This window comes from Colobus angolensis, unplaced genomic scaffold (genome assembly GCF_000951035.1).
Source record: "Colobus angolensis palliatus isolate OR3802 unplaced genomic scaffold, Cang.pa_1.0 Scaffold232, whole genome shotgun sequence".
NCBI classification, from domain to species: Eukaryota; Metazoa; Chordata; class Mammalia; order Primates; family Cercopithecidae; genus Colobus; species Colobus angolensis.
The window spans coordinates 2,876,590-2,896,442 of NW_012115511.1; the positions used below are offsets into that span (position 1 = coordinate 2,876,590).

Here is a 19,853-nt window from a genome sequence, read left to right on the forward strand (position 1 = left end):
GCCAGGATGGTCTCAATCTCCTGACCTCGTGATCCGCCCGTCTCGGCCTCCCAAAGTGCTGGGATTACAGGCTTGAGCCACCGCGCCCGGCTCTATCAAATTTTTAATGTGTGTACTTTGACATGTTAACTATCCTATAAAAATTACCTAAATATACATAAAATATTAATATATAAGGAGAGTTTAATAGCAAATAATTATAAACCTAAGTATCCATTAATCAACAGAAGAACACGATACATCCATTCCTGTAATAAGAATATTGGGCCCATCTATACCAACATGGAAAGATCTCCAACACATTAAATGAAAAAGCAAGTCAAGGAACATTATCCATGGTATGACCCTAATTTTAAAAATAATAATAAAACAATCACATTCTCTGAAAACACACAGATTACCATCTATCTCATGATTTTGTGGGAAAACAGACTGCAATTTCAGGAATGAAGCAAAATTCAAAGTGAGCCTAACATATACCTTTGGCAAGGAAACACGAAAAAACAAATGAGGTCATGTCAAAAGAATAAAGGAGTCAGCTTATAGGAGCTTCCACTGGCCAAATTTCAGACAATGTGAAGGTCAAAAAGAATAGTGGCTATTACTATTAGTAACACAGAAAATAAATAAAAATCCATGAGAGTAGAATGATTAAATGGGATATGGGGAAACATGTATTTACAAAACAAGGCCAGCTAATGTTAAAAGGAACGGCAGAATTAGAAAATAACCATTTTCAATTTGTGCAGCAGCAATGGAAAAAAAAATCATTATTTGCAGCCCCTACTATAGTAACTGAATTAGACAAATATCATTCACCGTTGCTAAACCATTAGGTGATAGGTTGTTGGGAAAAAGGATATTCAATCACTTCCAAAAGTATTACCCTACAGCTCATTTCTAATTGCAAAGAGGAAAATGTACCCTCATACATGGAGAGACCTTAAAGTTGGTCATCAACTTAACCAAGTGATCACATCACTACTAGCAGAGTAAGACAATCTGATATTTTGGTCCTCCTGTAATAACAGCATAAAATACATAAAATCACCTCTTAAATATTGTGGCTAAAAAACTGTGTATTCTTTATCTAAACAAAGCACAAGTAATTTCCAGATTATGGGAAATAAAGGGGTTAGAGAAGAACAAGTTAAATGATACCAAGAAGAAATAATCAGATAAATCCAATGGTGAGACATTCTGTAAGATTACTGGCCCAGACTCTTAAAAAAGTCATGGGGCTGGAGACAGGGGGTGGCTGGGGGAGAGTACTGATTATTGATTATATATAGTGCATGATATTATTGTTTGTTTATATTAGATTAACTACTGTTGATTTCCTTGTTATCACAATAATCATACTGTGATCAAGCAGGAGACTGACCTTATTCTTGGGAGATGACTTAAATATTTACGGTATAGTAAAAAGAAACATATACACAGCCGGGAGCGGTGGCTCAAGCCTGTAATCCCAACACTTTGAGAGGCCAAGGCAGACAGATCACAAGGTCAGGGGTTCGAGACCAGCCTGGCCAACATGGTGAAACCCCATCTCAACTAAAAATACAAAATTTAGCCAGGCATGGTGGCATGCGCCTATAATCCCAGCTACTCCGAAAGCTGAGGCAGGAGAATTGCTTGAACCCAGGAGGCAGAGGTTGCAGTGAGCCTAAATGGCGCCACTGCCTTCCAGGCTGGGCAACAGGGCAAGACTTCATCTCAGGGAGAAGTATACACACACACACACATACCCTCATTAGTTCTCTTAAACAACTAGAGATGGAGCGTGTGTGTGTGTGTGTGTGTGTGTGTATGTTATTTTTTCCTTTTTTTGAGACAGGGTCTCACTTTGTCACCCAGGCAGGAGTGCAGTGGCGCAATCACAGCTCACTGCATCCTCGACCTCTCAGGCTCAAGTGATCCTCCCACCTCAGCCTCCCAAGTAGCTAGGACTACAGGCATGCACCACCACAGCCAGCTAATTTTTGTATTTTCTGTAGAGACAGGGTTTCGCCATGTTGCTGAGGACTGTCGCAGACTCCTGGGTTCAGCCATCTGCCCACCTTGGCTTTCCAAAGTGCTCATTACAGTTTGGGATTACAACTGTGAGCCACCACACCCGCTGAGACGGAGCATATAAAACAAAATGTAACTTCCATCCAGTAAACACAGATGCTAACTGTATTATTCTTTCAATTTTTCTAAGTGCTTGAATACTTTCAAAATAAAAGAAGTATGAGAGAAGGGGAGAATTTACTTGGACATAATAAAACAGCAAAAACAAGTAGAGTAGAGGTTTGCAAAATCAAGAGGCCACTCAAAACACACACACACCCTTTTGCTAATGTATTTGTGGATACAACGAGTCAACCTGGAATACAGATACAGGCATGCTCAAAGAAAGCAAAGATCGAAAGCTTTCCTTAAGATACAGCAATGAGATCATGCAGACCATTACTCACTCTTCTTTAAAATGATCTTTAAATTTACAGTGAGTAACAAGTAAATAAAGATACCTCCCATATTTGGGTTTCCTAAAGTATGTTGTAACAGAAAAGATTGTTTCTTTACCTCAAGAGAAATAGTTTATAAACCACTTTCAACTAATAGCTGTTCAGCAAAAACCAAAAAGTATACAATGGTTACTAAAAAGAAACTTGTAAACATAAAATTACCATGAGCATTACTTTCGGATATATGAAAAATATGTCCTGGGGGTGCTCCCCCTTCATTATAAAAGGGGATGGAAAACCAACCAATAGTTCCTCTTTTACGAAAACCAATTATTTTCAAAGGAAGCACTATGTCTATTCGTTACACAACAGATCTACATGTTACATATATAATGGTTCATATATTATACAATGTAAATCATACTTTGTAATTTTTAGCTTTTTTCAATAATCTAAAGCAGTTTTAAATATCTGTAATATTTCCAGCAGTGCTGATTTATACTAGGACTAATTATAATAACTGAGATGCATAACACTTTACAGCTTGCAAAATTTAGTCCATCAACTCGTTTAATATTTGCAACTAATCTGTGAGGTTAAACTGTAAATATTTTCACCCATGAATAGAACTAAATGGACTGAGGCACAGAAAGATTAAGTCATGAGAGTAGTAAGAAGTACAACTGGCACTAGAAACTAAGCTTTCTACTACAGCCCACTAACAAATGTTATTGTACTTCTAACAGTATTATAAATAATAAATATAAAATAAGTCTCCTGTGCCATCCATCCCCTTCAGCGTCCATTTATTTCCAAAAGTAATCACTTCTAACCATTTCTTTTTATATTTTTATTTAATCACCTAAAAACTTTTATAAAAAGTAAAACAATATCAAGTCTCTTCCTCATATGTAGTTGGTACATACATTTCGGTAGTTAAATTACAGACATCAAAATAAGGAAAGTTCCATTGGTGATGAATTAATCTTTGGCACACAGACATGTACTGGTAGTGCTCTTGAATCTTAAGAAACTTCTGTATCCATTAAACATACAAACACATTCAAAGAAAGAAGAGACAACAAAAAGGGGAAAAAGCAGAGGAGACAGAAAAGGTGGATTTAAAAAAAAAAGTAATGAACAAGAATTAAATGTGCCATCAACTAAAGACAGATGCATAAAGAATATCCTCATTAAGCACTCATATGTGTACATATAGAGTTCTTGAAAATATCCTAGTAAAAATTTACTCCTAAAGCATATATGAAGAATAAAGTAGAGAACCACCAGTCTCAATAAAACATAGATTCTCAGTAACAGGTTTACTCTCTAATGAAGTAACTCAATGCAATGAATTAACAGTCAAACCTGCAAATACAACAATTATAGTAGTATAATTAAATAACACCTAATTAAATTGGATGGGGTCTCCCAACAACATTTTGATTATTTTTAAAAAGGCACCTCAAAGGGCATGAAACTCAAGAATTATTATTTCACTTTTGTTTGTGTTAAATTACAAAATTTACATAATGCCAAAGTAAGCACTTGTCCACATGGCATTTTTATCCACAAAATCTATTTTAAAAAGTCGGCTAGGAAAACTACTCATATAGTTGCTTTTTAATGGGGAGTGGGTGGGGGTGGAAGCTCTAATTTCTTCATAAAAATAAAAACAGCTAGCTGGTATAACAGGCAGATAACAGGCAGATAAACCATACAAGTCTAATTCTTCTACACTAGGACACAAAAAAGAAACATTCTTAGTTGTATTTTAACTTCCTCTTAAGAATATGTTTCTCAATAAAAAATAAGTCATACCCTCAATGTTCATAATAGAAATTTTTTAAACATGTTAAAGGAAAGCATAATCACATTATCAATTTTCTTTCTTTCTTTTTTTTTTTTTTTTGAGACACAGTCTTACTGTGTCACCCAGGCTGGCTGGAGTACAGTGGTGCGACTTCGGCTCACTGCAACCTCCACTTCCCAGCTTCAAGTGACTCTCCTGCCTCAGCCTCCCTAGTAGCTGGGATTACAGGCACCCGCCACTGCGGCCGGCTAAGTATTTTGTATTTTTAGTAGACACGGGGTTTCACCATGTTGGCCAGGCTGGTCTTGAACTCCTGACCTCAGGTGATCCACTCGCCTCGGGCTCCCAAAGTGCTGGGATTACAGGCTTGAGCCACCACGCCTGGCCACATTATGAGTTTCCTATAATATAATGTGATTAATCCCAACTGTAAGACGGGCTAAAAAAAATTTTTTTTTTAATTAAAAGAGTTAAGAAAAGACTGAACTAAAAAGTGATAATAAAATCACTGACAGTGATAAATTTACGAGGCCACTGAAGAAACTTAGAAATAAATGAAACAAATGCTTATGAGATGTATATTAACCAGGGCCAACTCATTCATAAAATGTCCTGTTTCTGATTGCCATCATTAAGGAAAACTAAACCAAAGAGAATACTGGTATTGCTAATACCCAAAATCATACTGAAATATTCATTGTATCCCAAGGCAATGGCAATGTTTCCCTGAATGTCTTAGTATAAACTTTAATTTTGCCATCTTGTATGCAATGTGCTGAATTTTAAGATGCATTAAGATGCATATAATAAAGAAAATTCATTCACTTACTTGTAGTCTTTTTCACTAAAGTTGTTTTGAGGGGGTTAGGGGAGGTCAAATCATTTCTCACTTCAGACTTACATTTTTTCTTTGAGCAGTTATTGACAAATACTTTTTTCACTTACCTATCAGCTTCTTTATCTTCAGGCAGCATGGGAGGCAAAGGTAACGGTGGTAATGTAGAGGTCACTAAAGCTACATGTTGCTCCTTCTCCTTGGCTCCTATGCTTGGTGTAAGTGGTTTGGTTTTCTCTTTAAGAGATACTGGTTCCTCCTTTGTAGCAGCAGATTTACTCTCTTTTCCAACTATGACTGCTTTCTTGGCGGCTTTATCTACAATCAAATTATTTTCCACCTTCGTTACCTGAAGAGGTGGCTTTGTTTTTGCTTTGTCATTTTTTAAAGTTCCACCACTTGAGGGAGAAGGTGCATGTTCAATTTTAATTTTCTTCACATCCTTCACATGGTTTGTTTGTGATGCACTGGCACTAGTTTCTGTGTTCCCCTTGGTAGGTGTAGAAGTGTTTGAAGCTTTTGCAGCTTTGGCAGCAGCCTCAGCAGCCTTAGTTGCTTCTGCAGCTTTCGCTGCTTCTGCGGCTCTTGCTGCCTCTGCCGCTCGTGCTTTTTTATTCTTGTTCAATTCAGCTGCCAGGCTACTCTTCAGAGTTAGTGTGCTAGGTGAAATACTAGAATGACGACTTCTGGATCTAGACAATCTGTGCCTGCTACGAGATCTTGAATGCCTAGATGAATATGGGCTTCTGCTTCGGGATTTGCCAGACCGTCTGGTGAGAAATAATTAAGATTTAGTCAGTAATTCAGAAAGGTTCAGTTTGGAATTTATAAAGACAGTGCTAACTCGAGTTTATGAAATAAAATAGAAATCTACTTAATTTCAAAGTTACATTTTCGAAGGAGTTCTGAAAAATAAAAAGTTCTTTAAAGTAAAATATTATTTGGTGGTCATAGTTCTCTTCAAAATGGATTGCCCCGATCTTGCTCTGGTCTACAAATGCAAAAATGAGGAGGAAAAATGTGACAAGGCATCACTGCTGTCTCGGAAAAAAGAAGTAGGCAATAAGGCTACATCAATGGTAGTAGTAGCAGCAGGGTAAAATCTGACAAATCTTTTACCAGGAGACAGTTGCCACATCTCAAAAGTACCTTCCTTAACCATAAGTTCAGAAACAAACAGTGCTCTATGTCAAGAGTGAAAAAGACAAGACTTACTACTGGGCAATAAATAGAGTCTCTTAGAGTTCGTTTCAGAAAGATAGTTTTAAGAAAACGTACAGCCAGGCGTGATGGCTCACGCCTGTAAACCCAGCACTTTGGGAGGCCAAGGTGGGCGGATCACAAGGTCAGGAGTTCGAGACAAGTCTGGCCAACATAGTGAATGAAACCCCATCTCTACTAATACTGCAAAAAGTAGGCCAGGCACAGTGGCTCAAGCCTGTAATCCCAGCACTTTGGGAGGCCGAGATGGGCGGATCACGAGGTCAGGAGATCGAGACCATCCTGGCTAACACGGTGAAACCCCGTCTCTACTAAAAAAATACAAAAAAAACTAGCCGGGCGAGGTGGCGGGCGCCTGTAGTCCCAGCTACTCCGGAGGCTGAGGCAGGAGAATGGCGTAAACTCAGGAGGCGGAGCTTGTAGTAAGCTGAGATCTGGCCACTGCACTCCAGCCTGAGCGACAGAGCAAGACTCCGTCTCAAAAAAAAAAAAAAAAACTGCAAAAAGTAGCCGGGCATGGTGGCACATATGCCTGTAGTCCCAGCCACTCAGGAGGCTAAGACAGGAGAATTGCTTGAACCTGGGAGGCGGAGGGCAATAGAGCGAGACTCTGTCTCAAAAAAAAAAAAAAAAAAATTACATTCATACACATTAACTAAAATAGACATAAGCATAATCACTTTACTCACATAAACACACATATACAAGATAATATCTTATGAGCTACATAATTTCACACAGAAAATGCTACAAACTAAAAAGCATCCAATCACTCTTTTTTTTTTTTGAGACGGAGTCTAGCTCTGTCGCCCAGGCTGGAGTGCAGTGGCGCGATCTCGGCTCACTGCAAGCTCCGCCTCCCGGGTTTACGCCATTCTCCTGCCTCAGCCTCCCGAGTAGCTGGGACTACAGGCGCCCGCCACCTCGCCCGGCTAGTTTTTTTTGTATTTTTTTAGTAGAGACGGGGTTTCACCGTGTTAGCCAGGATGGTCTCGATCTCCTGACCTCGTGATCCACCCGTCTCGGCCTCCCAAAGTGCTGGGATTACAGGCTTGAGCCACCGCGCCCGGCCCATCCAATCACTCTTAATCTGAGGCTCTGATACTTTCAAAATGAATGAGAGTAAAAGTTAATATACGTATCATTTAAGTCTTCAAAGTACTTGACAACGATTATTTTACCATAAGATTAAACATTTACTAGTTAAGTATTATTACTCCAATTTCTCAGAAGGGAAAAGAACAGAGAGGCAAAGTAAAAATAACTCCCACAAAGAACTATGCCACAAATAGTAGTATAGTCTGAACTAGGACTTAGGTTTTCAGGCTCCTTGCTCTATAAAACAATGACAAACTAAACCTTGGAAGCAACTTGATAATGAGGCCATTAACTTCTCAAAAATCATTGGAACACATGTATTTAAAAATATAGTGGCAACCAAAGTTTCCACAAAACAAATTTAACACAGTACCAAGTGAAAGGAAGCTGAGCTTTTCAAATCCATGCATTACCAAGACTTTTAAAATATACTCACAAGACAAAGACACTATAATACTTTCACATTATCTCATTTAATGCCCACATCAACCCAGTAAAGTATGCATAGATAACATATAAGAAATTGGGTAAAATATTACATTACCTGAAGTCAACACCTGAACTCATTAGTAGTTGTGTTGCTTATTATCTTACTAGAACTACTCTATCTCCCAATACCTTTCTGCTCTACTCTGTGACCAACGATGCTGACCCCAACAGATATGCCTTCTGGGTTCCTGGGCTGTCCTGCCACTGACAGAAGATAAGAAGGCGGAGAAAGGCTGGATTATTTCTTCCTACCTCCCTCCCTCCTCATGGCCACATTTTCTGGCAGAAGCTGCATCCCTCCACCACCATGGTTGCTGTGAGGCACCCTCTTCACAGCTCTCACAAGGCTCCAATAGCACAATATTTTTCCTGCCCCTTTGGGCTTCCCTGTTTCTAGTAAAAACATGCCTTATGGGTTCCCTTAATCCAGGGCACCTCTGCAGTCCCTGCATTAAAGTCTCTTATAACATCTGAGTTGGATTCTATTTTTGCCTAGAACTCAGGTCTTAAACTCAGCATTTTTTTTTTTAACTCTAAAGTAGGCAGGTTAACACATTAACACACTGCCAAGGAGCTAGCGGGCAAGAATGTGGACAAAAGGGAACCCTTGTATACTGCTGATGGGAATGTAAATTAGTAAAAACACTATGAAGTACAGTTTGGAGGTTCCTCAAAAAGCTAAAAATAGAACTAGCTATCTTACAATCCAGCAATCCCACTCCTAGGTACATACCCCAAAGAAAGGAAATCAATAATACTAAAGAGATACCTGCGCTCCCATGTTTATTGCAGCACTATTCATAATAGCCAAGATTTGGAAGTAACCTAAGTGTCCATCAACAGATGAATGGATAAATAAAATGTGGTACATATAAACAATGTAGTACTATTCAGCCATAAAAAGAAAATGAGATCCCATCACTTGCAACAGCATGGATGGAACTAGAGGTCTTCATGTTACATGAAATAAGTGAGGCACAGAAAGGCAAACTTTGCATGTTCTCACTTATTTGTGGGAGCTAAAAATTAAAACAATTCAACTTATGGAGACAGAGAGTAGAAGGATGGTTACCAGAGGCTGGAAAGGGAGTGACATGGTGGAGGGTGGGGAGAAGGTTAATGGGCACAAAAAATACAAAGAATGAAGGTGACCTACTACTTGTTAGCACAACAGGCTGACTATACTCAATTTTTTTTTTTCTTTTTTTTTTAGTCAGAGTCTCACACCAGCCCTGGCTGGAGTACAGTGCTTCTGCGGCTCTTGCTGCCTCTGCCGTTCGTGCTTTTTTATTCTTGTTCAATTCAGCTGCCAGGCTGATCTCGGCTCACTGCAGCCTTTGCCTCCCGCGTTCAAGCGATTCCCCTGCCTCAGCCTTCTGATAGCTGATATTACACGCATGCTCCCACCACGCTTGGCTAGTATTTGTATTTTTAGTAGAGACAAGGTTTCACCATGTTGGCCAGGCTAGTCTTGAACTCCTTACCTCAGGTGATCTGCCTGCCTCGGCCTCCCAAAGTGCTGGAATTACAGGCATGAACCACTACACCCAGCCAACAGTCAAAAATAATTTAACTGCACATTTACAAAAAAACTATAAGAGAATAGTTGGATTGTTTGTAACACAAAGGATAAATGCTTCTAACACAAAGGATAAAAGGATGCCCCATTTACCCTGTGACTAATATGCATGCATGCCTGTATCAAAACATCTCGTGTAACCCATAAATATATACATCTACTATGTACCCACAAAATTTTAATTTTTATTTTGCAAAATTTTGTAATTCAAAAAAAAAAAAGCAGAGATTTTTTGTTTTTGTTTTTGAAAAAGCTCTATCACCCAAGCTGGAGTGCACACACACTACCCATGGCTCACTGCAGCCTCGACTTCTTGGGCTCAAGCAATCCTCCACCTCAGCTTCCTGAGTAACAACAGGTATGCACCACCATGCCCAGCTAACTTTGGAGCGACAGGGTCTCACTTTGCTGCCCAAGCTGGTCTCAAACTCCTGGGCTCAAGGGATCCTCCTGCCTTGGCATCCCAAAGTGCTGGGATTACAGGCGTGAGCCACCATGCCCAGCCACTGAAAATTTCTATTCTTAGTTGACATTAATACAGTGTGGAGGGAAGTGTTTAGAAACATTCTAATTCTAGGATAAAAACAAAATGATGATTAATTAGGTTTAGGATAAACTCAAACACAAATTCAACTTCTACCTCCTTCTTTCAAAAACAAGTATGTGCTGAGGATCAACTAGGGTTCAATATTGAGAAAGCATTTCATAAAAAAACCATACTTTAGTATCGATACTAGAAATGAGAGGAAATGTTTGGCTAAATATGAAGTGATTGTAAGTTGGTTGTGAAATAACGTGGTTAACTTTATATAGGAACCAAGTGTCATAACATGAAATACTCAGCCACATTTTTAATTTCCTCTCCCTTCAGATTTTGTTGGAGTTCCAAACAAGTCTGATATACATCATGTTTCTACTCCCTGATCACATACTGATGAGTAGCAGAAAGCTAAACAGCAGAAGAAAGCAAAGAGACTGTCATCTCATCAAAGGTAACAGCATAGAAGGTTTGGAAAGCAAACCTTCTTTTCTTAAGTCAAACTTTTCCTACACTGGCAAGATTCTGGTCATCAGTTTCATTCAGACACATAAAGTATATTTAATTGAGATTTATAATCAGTGAATCTTACCTAAGAGATACAAAGATAACAGGTAAAATCCCAACACAATTCATTCTTCTGAACTATTAATCTCTTTTAGACAGAATCTGAATAACAGAGGTATCAATAAAGACTCAGAAAACTTCTGTCCTATAAAAAGATATTTTGGGGCCGGGCGCGGTGGCTCGAGCCTGTAATCCCAGCACTTTGGGAGGCCGAGACGGGCGGATCACGAGGTCAGGAGATCGAGACCATCCTGGCTAACACAGTGAAACCCCGTCTCTACTAAAAAATACAAAAAAACTAGCCGGGCGAGGTGGCGGGCGCCTGTAGTCCCAGCTACTCCGGAGGCTGAGGCAGGAGAATGGCGTGAACCCGGGAGGCGGAGCTTGCAGTGAGCTGAGATCCCGTCACTGCAAGAGTGAGACTCCGTCTCAAAAAAAAAAAAAAGATATTTTGGGGCTGGGCATGGTGGCTCACGCCTGTAATACCAGCACTTTGGAAGGCCGAGGCGGGTGGATCACGAGGTCAGGAGATCGAGACCATCCTGGCTAACGCAGTGAAACCCCGTCTCTACTAAAAAAAAAAGAAACAAAATATATATATATTAACCGGGCATAGTGGTAGTGGCAGGCACCTGTGGTCCCAGCTACTCAGGAGGCTGAGGCAGGACAATGGCATGAACCCGGGAGGCGGAGCTTGCAGTGTGCCAAGATTGGGCCACTTCACTCCAGCCTGGGCGACAAAGAGAGACTCCGTCTCAAAAAAAAAAAAAAAAAAAAGGTATTTTGGAGGCAACTTTTTATAGTATTTGATCACGATACCAACTAAATTCTTTCACATACAACTTCTGCTCCTCTCCAACTCTTATTTATCTACAAAAGTTCCTTCCTTAAACTTTTTATTTCATGTCTTAGTAAATTTCCATTCTCTCAGATATTGTGATTTGCTAATAAATTCCAATAATATATTTACTGTTTATAACAAACATGGTTTGGGGACCTAAAACTAAAACAAATTTAAGTTTAGGTCATTTTTACTAACGATTAACATTTCAGCCATAAAAAGTTATGAGAATAAGAGAGAAGTGCATCTTTAATTAAAACTATATAATGAATTACGGCATGATAATGTTTTACTAAAAGAATTGAAATGGAGGTAGGTAGCAGGTCCAACCTCCTTGTTTAATAGATAATTTTTTTTTTTTTTTTTAGACAGGGTCTCTCACTTTTTCACACAGGCTGGAGTGTAGTGGCGCAAACAAGGCTCACTGCAGCCTTGACCTCTCAAGGTCAAGTGATCCTCCCACCTCTGCCCCACAAGTAGCTGGGACTACAGGCGCGCACCACCACACCCAACTAATTTCTGTATGTTTTGTAGGGATAGGGGTTTCGCCATATTGTCCAGGTTGATCTCTAACTCCTGGACTCAAGTGATCTGTCCACCTTGGCCTAGGGTTACAGGCATGAGCCACTGAGCCCAGCCAAGATTTTCCTAAAAATGTTTTCCTAATATTCCTATATTGTTGTAGGAATTAATGAATACATATTACCTGTTTCTTGCTTTTGATGTTTTTAAGAGGCTACAGGACTTCTTTAAGAAGAGAACTTTCTATGTTTCTAACAGGTTTTCCCAAATACACACAACACAAAGTAGTACCAGAATAAAAACCCAGTATCCTGAAACCCAACTGGCTAGTGCTCGTTGTTAGACTATTTAGTGCTCCTTGGAGAGAGAGGATTGTTTAGTGTTCACTTGACTATTACCTCACAGTCTCTCCAGGAGTCTAGGTCTTCTGAAAATTGTTTCTTATTAGCAAATACCACGTCCTACAAATTTTACTAAAATACTGATAATATCCAGTCCTCCACTGTTGAAAATAACACAGAGCAGCGTCACTTAATGGAACTTTCTGGATGACAGAAATGTTCTATACATAGGATGTCCAATACAGTAGCTGCGATCCACAACATCTTTGAGGCTAATGTTTCCACTCTGCTTATTTCTCATGCTAATAGCAGCTGTGTCTATTTCAAATACTTATTAACCACCCCCCCCCAAAAAAGGTATGAATATGACTCCCAAACTGAAAAGCACTGAAGTGATGTTCCTATGTATTTTGTCATGTAATATCATTATAACAGCCCTACTAACTATATGTAACAGCACTGTGGTAGCCTCTTAAATTCATCTCCTTGTTTCAAATTTTCTTCCACTCTCACCAGTTCCTAAAATTATGACATGCAAAGCAAATACACGTTCCTCTAACATCTACTCCTTATCATTCTCTATTTTTAATTTCACTACTCTCCACTCATTTACCCAGGCTAGAAATCTAGTTTCCTGGTTCCCATACCACAACCCCTTAATTGTCTCATTTTACAGACTCTAACTCTATACCATTCCCTTATATCCATACCCTCTGAATGTTTCTGATCATTGCTGTAACAGAAAACTCCATAAAGTTAGCAGTTTAGAACAACACAAATTTATTATCTTGCAGTTCTGCAAATCAGAAGTCCAAAATCAGTCTCAGTGAACTAAAAATCAACATGTCACCACAGCTTTCTTCCTTCTGGAGTCTCTTGGGAAAATGTTCCCTTGCCTTTTTCAGCTTCCACAGGCTGTCTACATTCCTCGGCCCTCTACTTTCACTATGGCATTTCCTCTCTCCTATTCCTGTCATCACGTGAGTTCTCTGACTAGACCCTACAGCCTCTCTTTTATAAGAATCCTTGTGATTACACAGGACCCATCCAGATAACCCAGAATAACCCCTCCATATCAAGATACTTAATTTAATCATATCTACAAAGTTTCTCTTAAAATGTAAGGTTTAACAGTCACAGATTGCAAAGATTAGGGCATGGCACTTGGAGGGGGTGTGGTATTGGGTGTTATTTGGCCTACCACATCCTCCTCTTCCATTCTAGAGGACACTGTTCTACTTTAGGCCTCATTACCACTTCCCTAGGCTACCATATCATCTTAAAAAAATAAGCAATTTCTCTTGGCCAAGTGCAGTGGCTCACACCTGTAACCCCAGCACTTTGGGAGGCCAAGATGGGCGGATTACCTGAGGTCAGAAGTTCGAGACCAACCTGACTAACATGGAGAAACCCGGTCTCTACTAAAAACACAAAATTAGCTGGGTGTGGTGGTGCATGCCTGTAATCCCAGCTACTTGGGAGGCTGAGGCAGAAGAATCGCTTGAACCCAGGAAGCAGAGGTTGAGGTGAACCAAGATCATGCCATTGCACTCCAGCCTGGGCAACAAGAGCAAAAACTCCATCTTAAAAAAAAAAAAAAAGAAAGAAAGAAAGAAAAAAAATCTCTTTATTACTAGTCTCTCTCTGCTCCAATTATTTCTACAGACACCATAACCAAACTAATCCTCACTGTTCAGTGATTATTACACGTCCCAAATTCACTCATTTTCCTCCTCTTAGTAGCTATTCCAAACCTTCACAACTTTCATCAAGCTCACACAATCCCAGTCTTCTCATAACATAGCTTTACTTATTGTTTCACAAAAAAAAACCACAAAGACTACCAGGCATGTCTCTTGCCTGCAAATTTAATCTGTATTTCTTGTGCCTTCATCCACCGTACATTCCACCTCAATTAAGAGAGGAGGTGTTCCTCTTTCTATCTAAGGCTAACTCCCCTATAATGAATCAATCTCATACTCTCTAGAGCTTTACTTCTTAGAGTGTAGTCCATAGACAGGCAGCATCAGCACCAATTGCAAGCTTGTCAGAGATGCTGTGTCTCAGACTCCAGCCCACAATTTAATGGGTATCTTTAACAAGATACCCATTAAAGTTTGAGATGCACTATACTAGGCTACTCTATGACTATGGTTGGCTTATTCTATTAATTGTGATGTTAACCTTTGCTGTTCATTTGTTAATTCCCCTGAAGGAATAAATTACTCAAATCTCTAAGATCTTTAAAAACAGACAAGAAAATAAAACAAAAAAAAAAAGAGAAAATGATGGCATATTGATATTATCTTTATCTCTCCTTCCAGTTATGACCAAAATCTCATTTGTCCTTTCAATCCTCAAACCACCACAATCTGGCTTATACACACATCCTCTCTGCAACCGGTCACCTCTGAGGAGACCAGAAAAAAGAAAAAAAAGAAAAAGAAAAAAAATCACTATGATAATGTCGGCTACAATCTATTTGGAGCACTTCCTAGCTATTTCTACTACCTTTCGTTTTCATGATTTTCTTACTTCTATGGCTGTTTCTGCACCTTGAGGTTTTTCTTCCTTCCTATACTCATTCTCCCACGTTTAATTTATGCTATGTGTGGCTTAAATGATTACCTAAACATTGTCAATTTGTCCCCCCTCACCCCAGGAAATCATCCTCTCTACTTCCAACTCTCTGACACGTATCTCCAACACAATATGGCTAAAACCATTAAAAGCTTCCTCTTCAAATCCACCCTCTTTCTCCTTAAATATACCCTATTCTCAGGCAGTGGCACCCTCTAAAACAGCAGAAACCCGGAAATTATTCTACATTCCACATGATCCCTTTTATCTCTTCTCAGATCTATTTGGTTTCCAAGCTCCACCAGTTCTACATCTCAAGCATGTCTCCAGTTTTCCATGCTCATTATCCCGATAGCTACTATCCCACATTAGGTACTACATAATCACACACTTGGCCCAGTGCAAGTCTCCTTACCAGGTTCCCACCTCCAGTCTCCACCCTTTCCAATTAACTCTGCACTTGAATAATCTTTCAGTTACCCCAAAACCTTCAGCCTTGCTTGACTTGTATATAAAGTCCTTGTCCAGCCATCACAAAATACAGAAGTGTCAGGCCTAGAATGTTTCTCTAATATTCCTCTCTTCACCTCCTTTATCTAGGAAACAAAAGGATACTTCGTATTCTCAGCACAATGTTTACCACCTTTATAAAGCCCTCTCTTATTATGCCAGTCAGTTAGAGCTGGTACTTGTCCTATGATCCCATCACAACTTTGTTTATATCTCGGAATAAAAATAATGAGATAATCTATCTTCCCCAACTAAACTGAGATATTCTATCTTCAAGCCTTGACTTCTATCATAAACCTGGCAGTGGTAGATGCTCAATAAATACTTACACAATTAAAGACACTACTGATAGTATTCCTATTGAAAAGAAGGCACAGCAGCCTAGAATCAAGGTACTGCATAATTTGTCTGGTCCTAACCTACCTTTGCTTATCAAGTACTAAATTTGCTCAGTACTTCCACGCCTTTACACTCCCACATACCGGCCTAGGGAGAGTATCATCTTGCCCTCCATCTTATATTCAAGGCTTATCCATCTCTCAAGCACTAGCATAAAAGTGCTTCCTTCCTCACAAAACCTTGTGAAGAAAGAAGCCAAATCCGAGCAATAAGCAGGCTCTCCGTTCTTTGAACTCCCATAGCATTTTATCTGCACCCTTCTCATGATCTCTCACTCTTAAGTTCATATTTTAGATATCAACCTCACATTGTCTATTAAACTGCACCCTCCTTGAGAAGTCTAATTCATTGTTGTATCACTCCACAGCCCCTAGCATAGTACCACACAGATAAGAGTCTTTCACTGAATAAAACAAATACCATACAACAGTCCCCTCATCTGCAATTTCACTTTCCATGGTTTCTTGTATGCAAGGTACAGTATAATAAGATATGCTGAGAGAGACCCCACATTCCCATAACTTTTATTTCGGCGTATTGTTATAATTGTTCTATTTTATTATTGTTGTTAATCTCTTACTGTGCCTAATTTATAAATTAAACTTTATCACAGGTACGTATGTATAGAAAAAAACATAGTATGTTTAGAGTGGAGTACTATTTTGGTGGTTTCAGGCAACCACTGCAAATACTGGAATATATGCCCCATGGAAAACTGGGGACATGACTATATACCACACTAACCCTCACAGGTTCATATTTATAAGCATTTTTCATTTGCTTTGCTCCTCCTGTGCAACCAAGGTATAGAGAAAGCAGATGGGGGAACTAAGAAGAAGCAGAGTCAATACTCAAACCCAAGTCTTCATTTCAAAGCCAGGCACTATTTACTGCTACCACACTACCTCTTTCTCCTCCATTTGTTTAATTCGTGTGTGTGTGTGTGTGTGTGAGACAGAGTCTCGCTCTGTTGCCCAGGCTGGAGTGCAATGGCATGATCTTGGCTCACGGCAACCTCCGCCTCCCAGGTTCAAGCAATTCTCCTGCCTCAGCCTCCCAAGTAGCTGGGATTACAGGCACCCGCCACTACACCCAGCTAATTTCTGTATTTTTAGTAGAGACAGGGTTTCACCAGGTTAGGCTAGTCTCAAACTCCTGACCTCAGGTGATCTGCCCATCATGGCCTCCCAAAGTGCTGGGATTACAGGTGTGAGCCACGATGCCCAGCCTGTTTAACTCTTATTGATCTTTCATGGGTCAAGCTGAAGTCTCATCTCTATCACTTCCCCATTTGCTGAAATCACCCAGTACTTGTTACAGGTTGGCTTGTATTTTATGTCTTTTTTAAAAACATAAATTGGATTATACCATGTCCTTGCTTAAAACTCTGCAATGGCTTCCAACTGCATTTAAAATAAAAATAAAACTCTGTGTTGTGACTCACAAGGTCTAAACCACCTTCCATCTTTATTATACCCTTCTTTATTTACTAGACTCCAGCCACGCTGGTCTCCTTTCTGCTTTTGCAGAAGGTCAAGCTTCTTCCTGACTTGATGCCTAAGCATACATTATTTTCTTTTCCTGGGATGCTTAGATCATCACATGGCTGGCTGTTTCTCATAATTTCAACATTAATGCATACATTACTCATTATAAAACACTGTTCAAATGTTTCTGTACACACAGTATATGAGAAACCAATGTGGCAATCATTACACACATACTACAAAATAGGAGATTTCCTTTTTTCATGGATCCTAGAATAGTAATGAATATTTATATTAATATATGCTCATGTATAGGGGTCAAACAAGGTATTTGAGGGTTTTGGTTTTTTTTTTTTTTTTTGCTTTGAGACAGGGTCTCACTCTGTGGCCCAAGCTGGAGTGCAGTGGTGCAATGTTGGTTCACTGCAGCCTCAACCTCCCGGGCTCAAGCGATTCTCCTGCCTCAGCCCCTCAAGTAGCTGGGACTACAGGTGCACACCACCAGGCCTGGCTAATTTTTGTATTTTCTGTAGAGACAAGTTTGTGCCATGTTGCCCAGGCTAGTCTCAAATTCCTGGGGTTCAAGTGACCCTCCTGCCTCAGCCTCCCAAAGTGCTGGGATAGCAGGTGTGAGCCACCATGCCCAACCCAGAAATTTTTTACACCAAAACTTAGACTTTGAGGCAAACAAAGTCTTTTTTCTTTTTCTGACTTCTGCAATGACTTGGAATCAAAGTCATTATTTTTTATTAAAAAATAAAGCTAGGCATTTATGACAAATCTGCAACTAAGTACTTTGCAAAGAAAGACTAAATGAGGAACAAGACAAGAAAGTCCCTTCTTGTCCCTTCTGCTCAACATTGTATTTGAGATTGTAGCCATTGTAATTGGTCAAGGATAAGAAATAAAAGGAATCCAGGCCGGGCACTGTGGCTCACACCTGTAATCCCAGTACTTTGGGAGGCCAAGGTAGGCGGATCACCTGAGGTCAGGAGTTCGAGACCAGCTTGGCCAACATGGCAAAACCTTGTTTCTACTAAAAATACAAAAATTAGCCAGGCGTGGTGGCACTCACCTGTAATCCTAGCCACATGAGAGGCAGAGTTGCAGAGAGCCAAGACCGCGCCACTGTACTCCAGCCTGGGCGACAGAGCAAGACTTCATCTCAAAAAAGAAAGAAAAAAGAAAACAATCCCATTGCAATAGCCTTTAAAAGGCTGAAATACCTAAAAATTTAATTTAAAAAGTGCAAGGCTTATACCCTGAAAACTACAAAACACACTAAAAAATATTAAGGAAAATCTAAATAAAAGGAAAGTCATCCCATGTTCACATATTAGATGACTTAAATTGTTAAAAGGTAATACTCCGTGGCCAGGCACGCTGGTTCATGCCTGTAATCCCAACACCTAGGGAGGCCAAGGCAGGAGGAGTGCTTAAGCCCAAGAGTTCAAGACTACCCTGAGCAACATAGTGAAACCCTGTCTCAAAAAGAAAAAAAAAAAAAAAGAATTAACAATACTCCCCAAATTAATCTAAAAAGTCAACGTGTTGCAGTTTTGTAGTGATGAAACAAAAAATTGTTTAAATCAATGTACTCCACATCAAAATCCTAGCTTCTTTTTTGAACTAACTGGCAAGCTGATTCTAAAATTCATTTGAAAATGCCAAGAAGCCAAACAGTCAAAACAATCTTTAAAAAGACCTAAGTCGGAAGATTCACACTTCCCAATTTCAGAAATTACCGCAAAATTAGAGTAAGCAAGACTGTGTGGCACTGGCATACAGACAGATACATAAATCAATGGAATATAATTCAGAGTACATAAATAAATCCTAATATTTGTGATCAGTTGATTTTCAACAAGGGTGCTAAGACAATTCAATGGAAAAAGCATACTCTTTTCAACAAATGGTGCTGGGACAACTGTATATCCACACACAAAAGAATGAAGCTAGACCTCTTCCTTTTACCATGCAAGAAACTAACTGAAAATGGATCAAAGTAGGAGCTAAAACTATAAAATTTTTAGAGGAAAATGCAGAAAATCTTTGTGAACATAGATTAGGCAAAGCCTTCTTAGATTTGATACCAAAAACACAAGCAATAAATAATAAATTAGACTTCATCAAAATGAAATACTTCTGTGCTTTAATAGACACCATCAACAAAGTGATAGAGAAATTATTTGTAAATAATGTATCTGATAAAGGACTTACATCCAGAATAGACAGTATACAAAACTCTTAAGACCCTATAACAAGACAACAGCCCAATTTAAAAATGGGCAAAGAAGGCCGGGCATGGTGTCTCATGCCCGTAATCCCAGCACTTTGGGAGGCCAAGGTGGGACGACTGTTTGAGCCTGAGTTTGAGACCAGACTGGGCAGCATGGCAAAACCTCATCTATACAAAAATACAAAAAAATTAGCCGGGTGTGGTGGTGTGCATCTGTGGTCCCAGGTGCTCAGGAGGATAAGATAGGGAAATCATTTGAGCCCCAGCGATGGAGGCTGCAGCAAGCCAAGATTGTGCCATTGCACTCCAGCCTGGGCAACAGAGTGAGACCCTGTCTCAAA

At 39.6% G+C, this 19,853-nt stretch overlaps 1 protein-coding gene across 1 annotated transcript in view; it reads right to left on the minus strand.

The window, feature by feature from the left end:
• CDK13 (cyclin-dependent kinase 13) overlaps positions 1 to 19,853 on the minus strand; it is a 137,921-nt gene that overhangs the window by 101,220 nt on the left and 16,848 nt on the right. Inside the window, exon 3 of the mRNA XM_011944525.1 lies at positions 5,212 to 5,871. Coding sequence (XP_011799915.1) covers positions 5,212 to 5,871 — 660 coding nt within the window. The remainder of the gene's footprint in view (positions 1 to 5,211; positions 5,872 to 19,853) is intronic.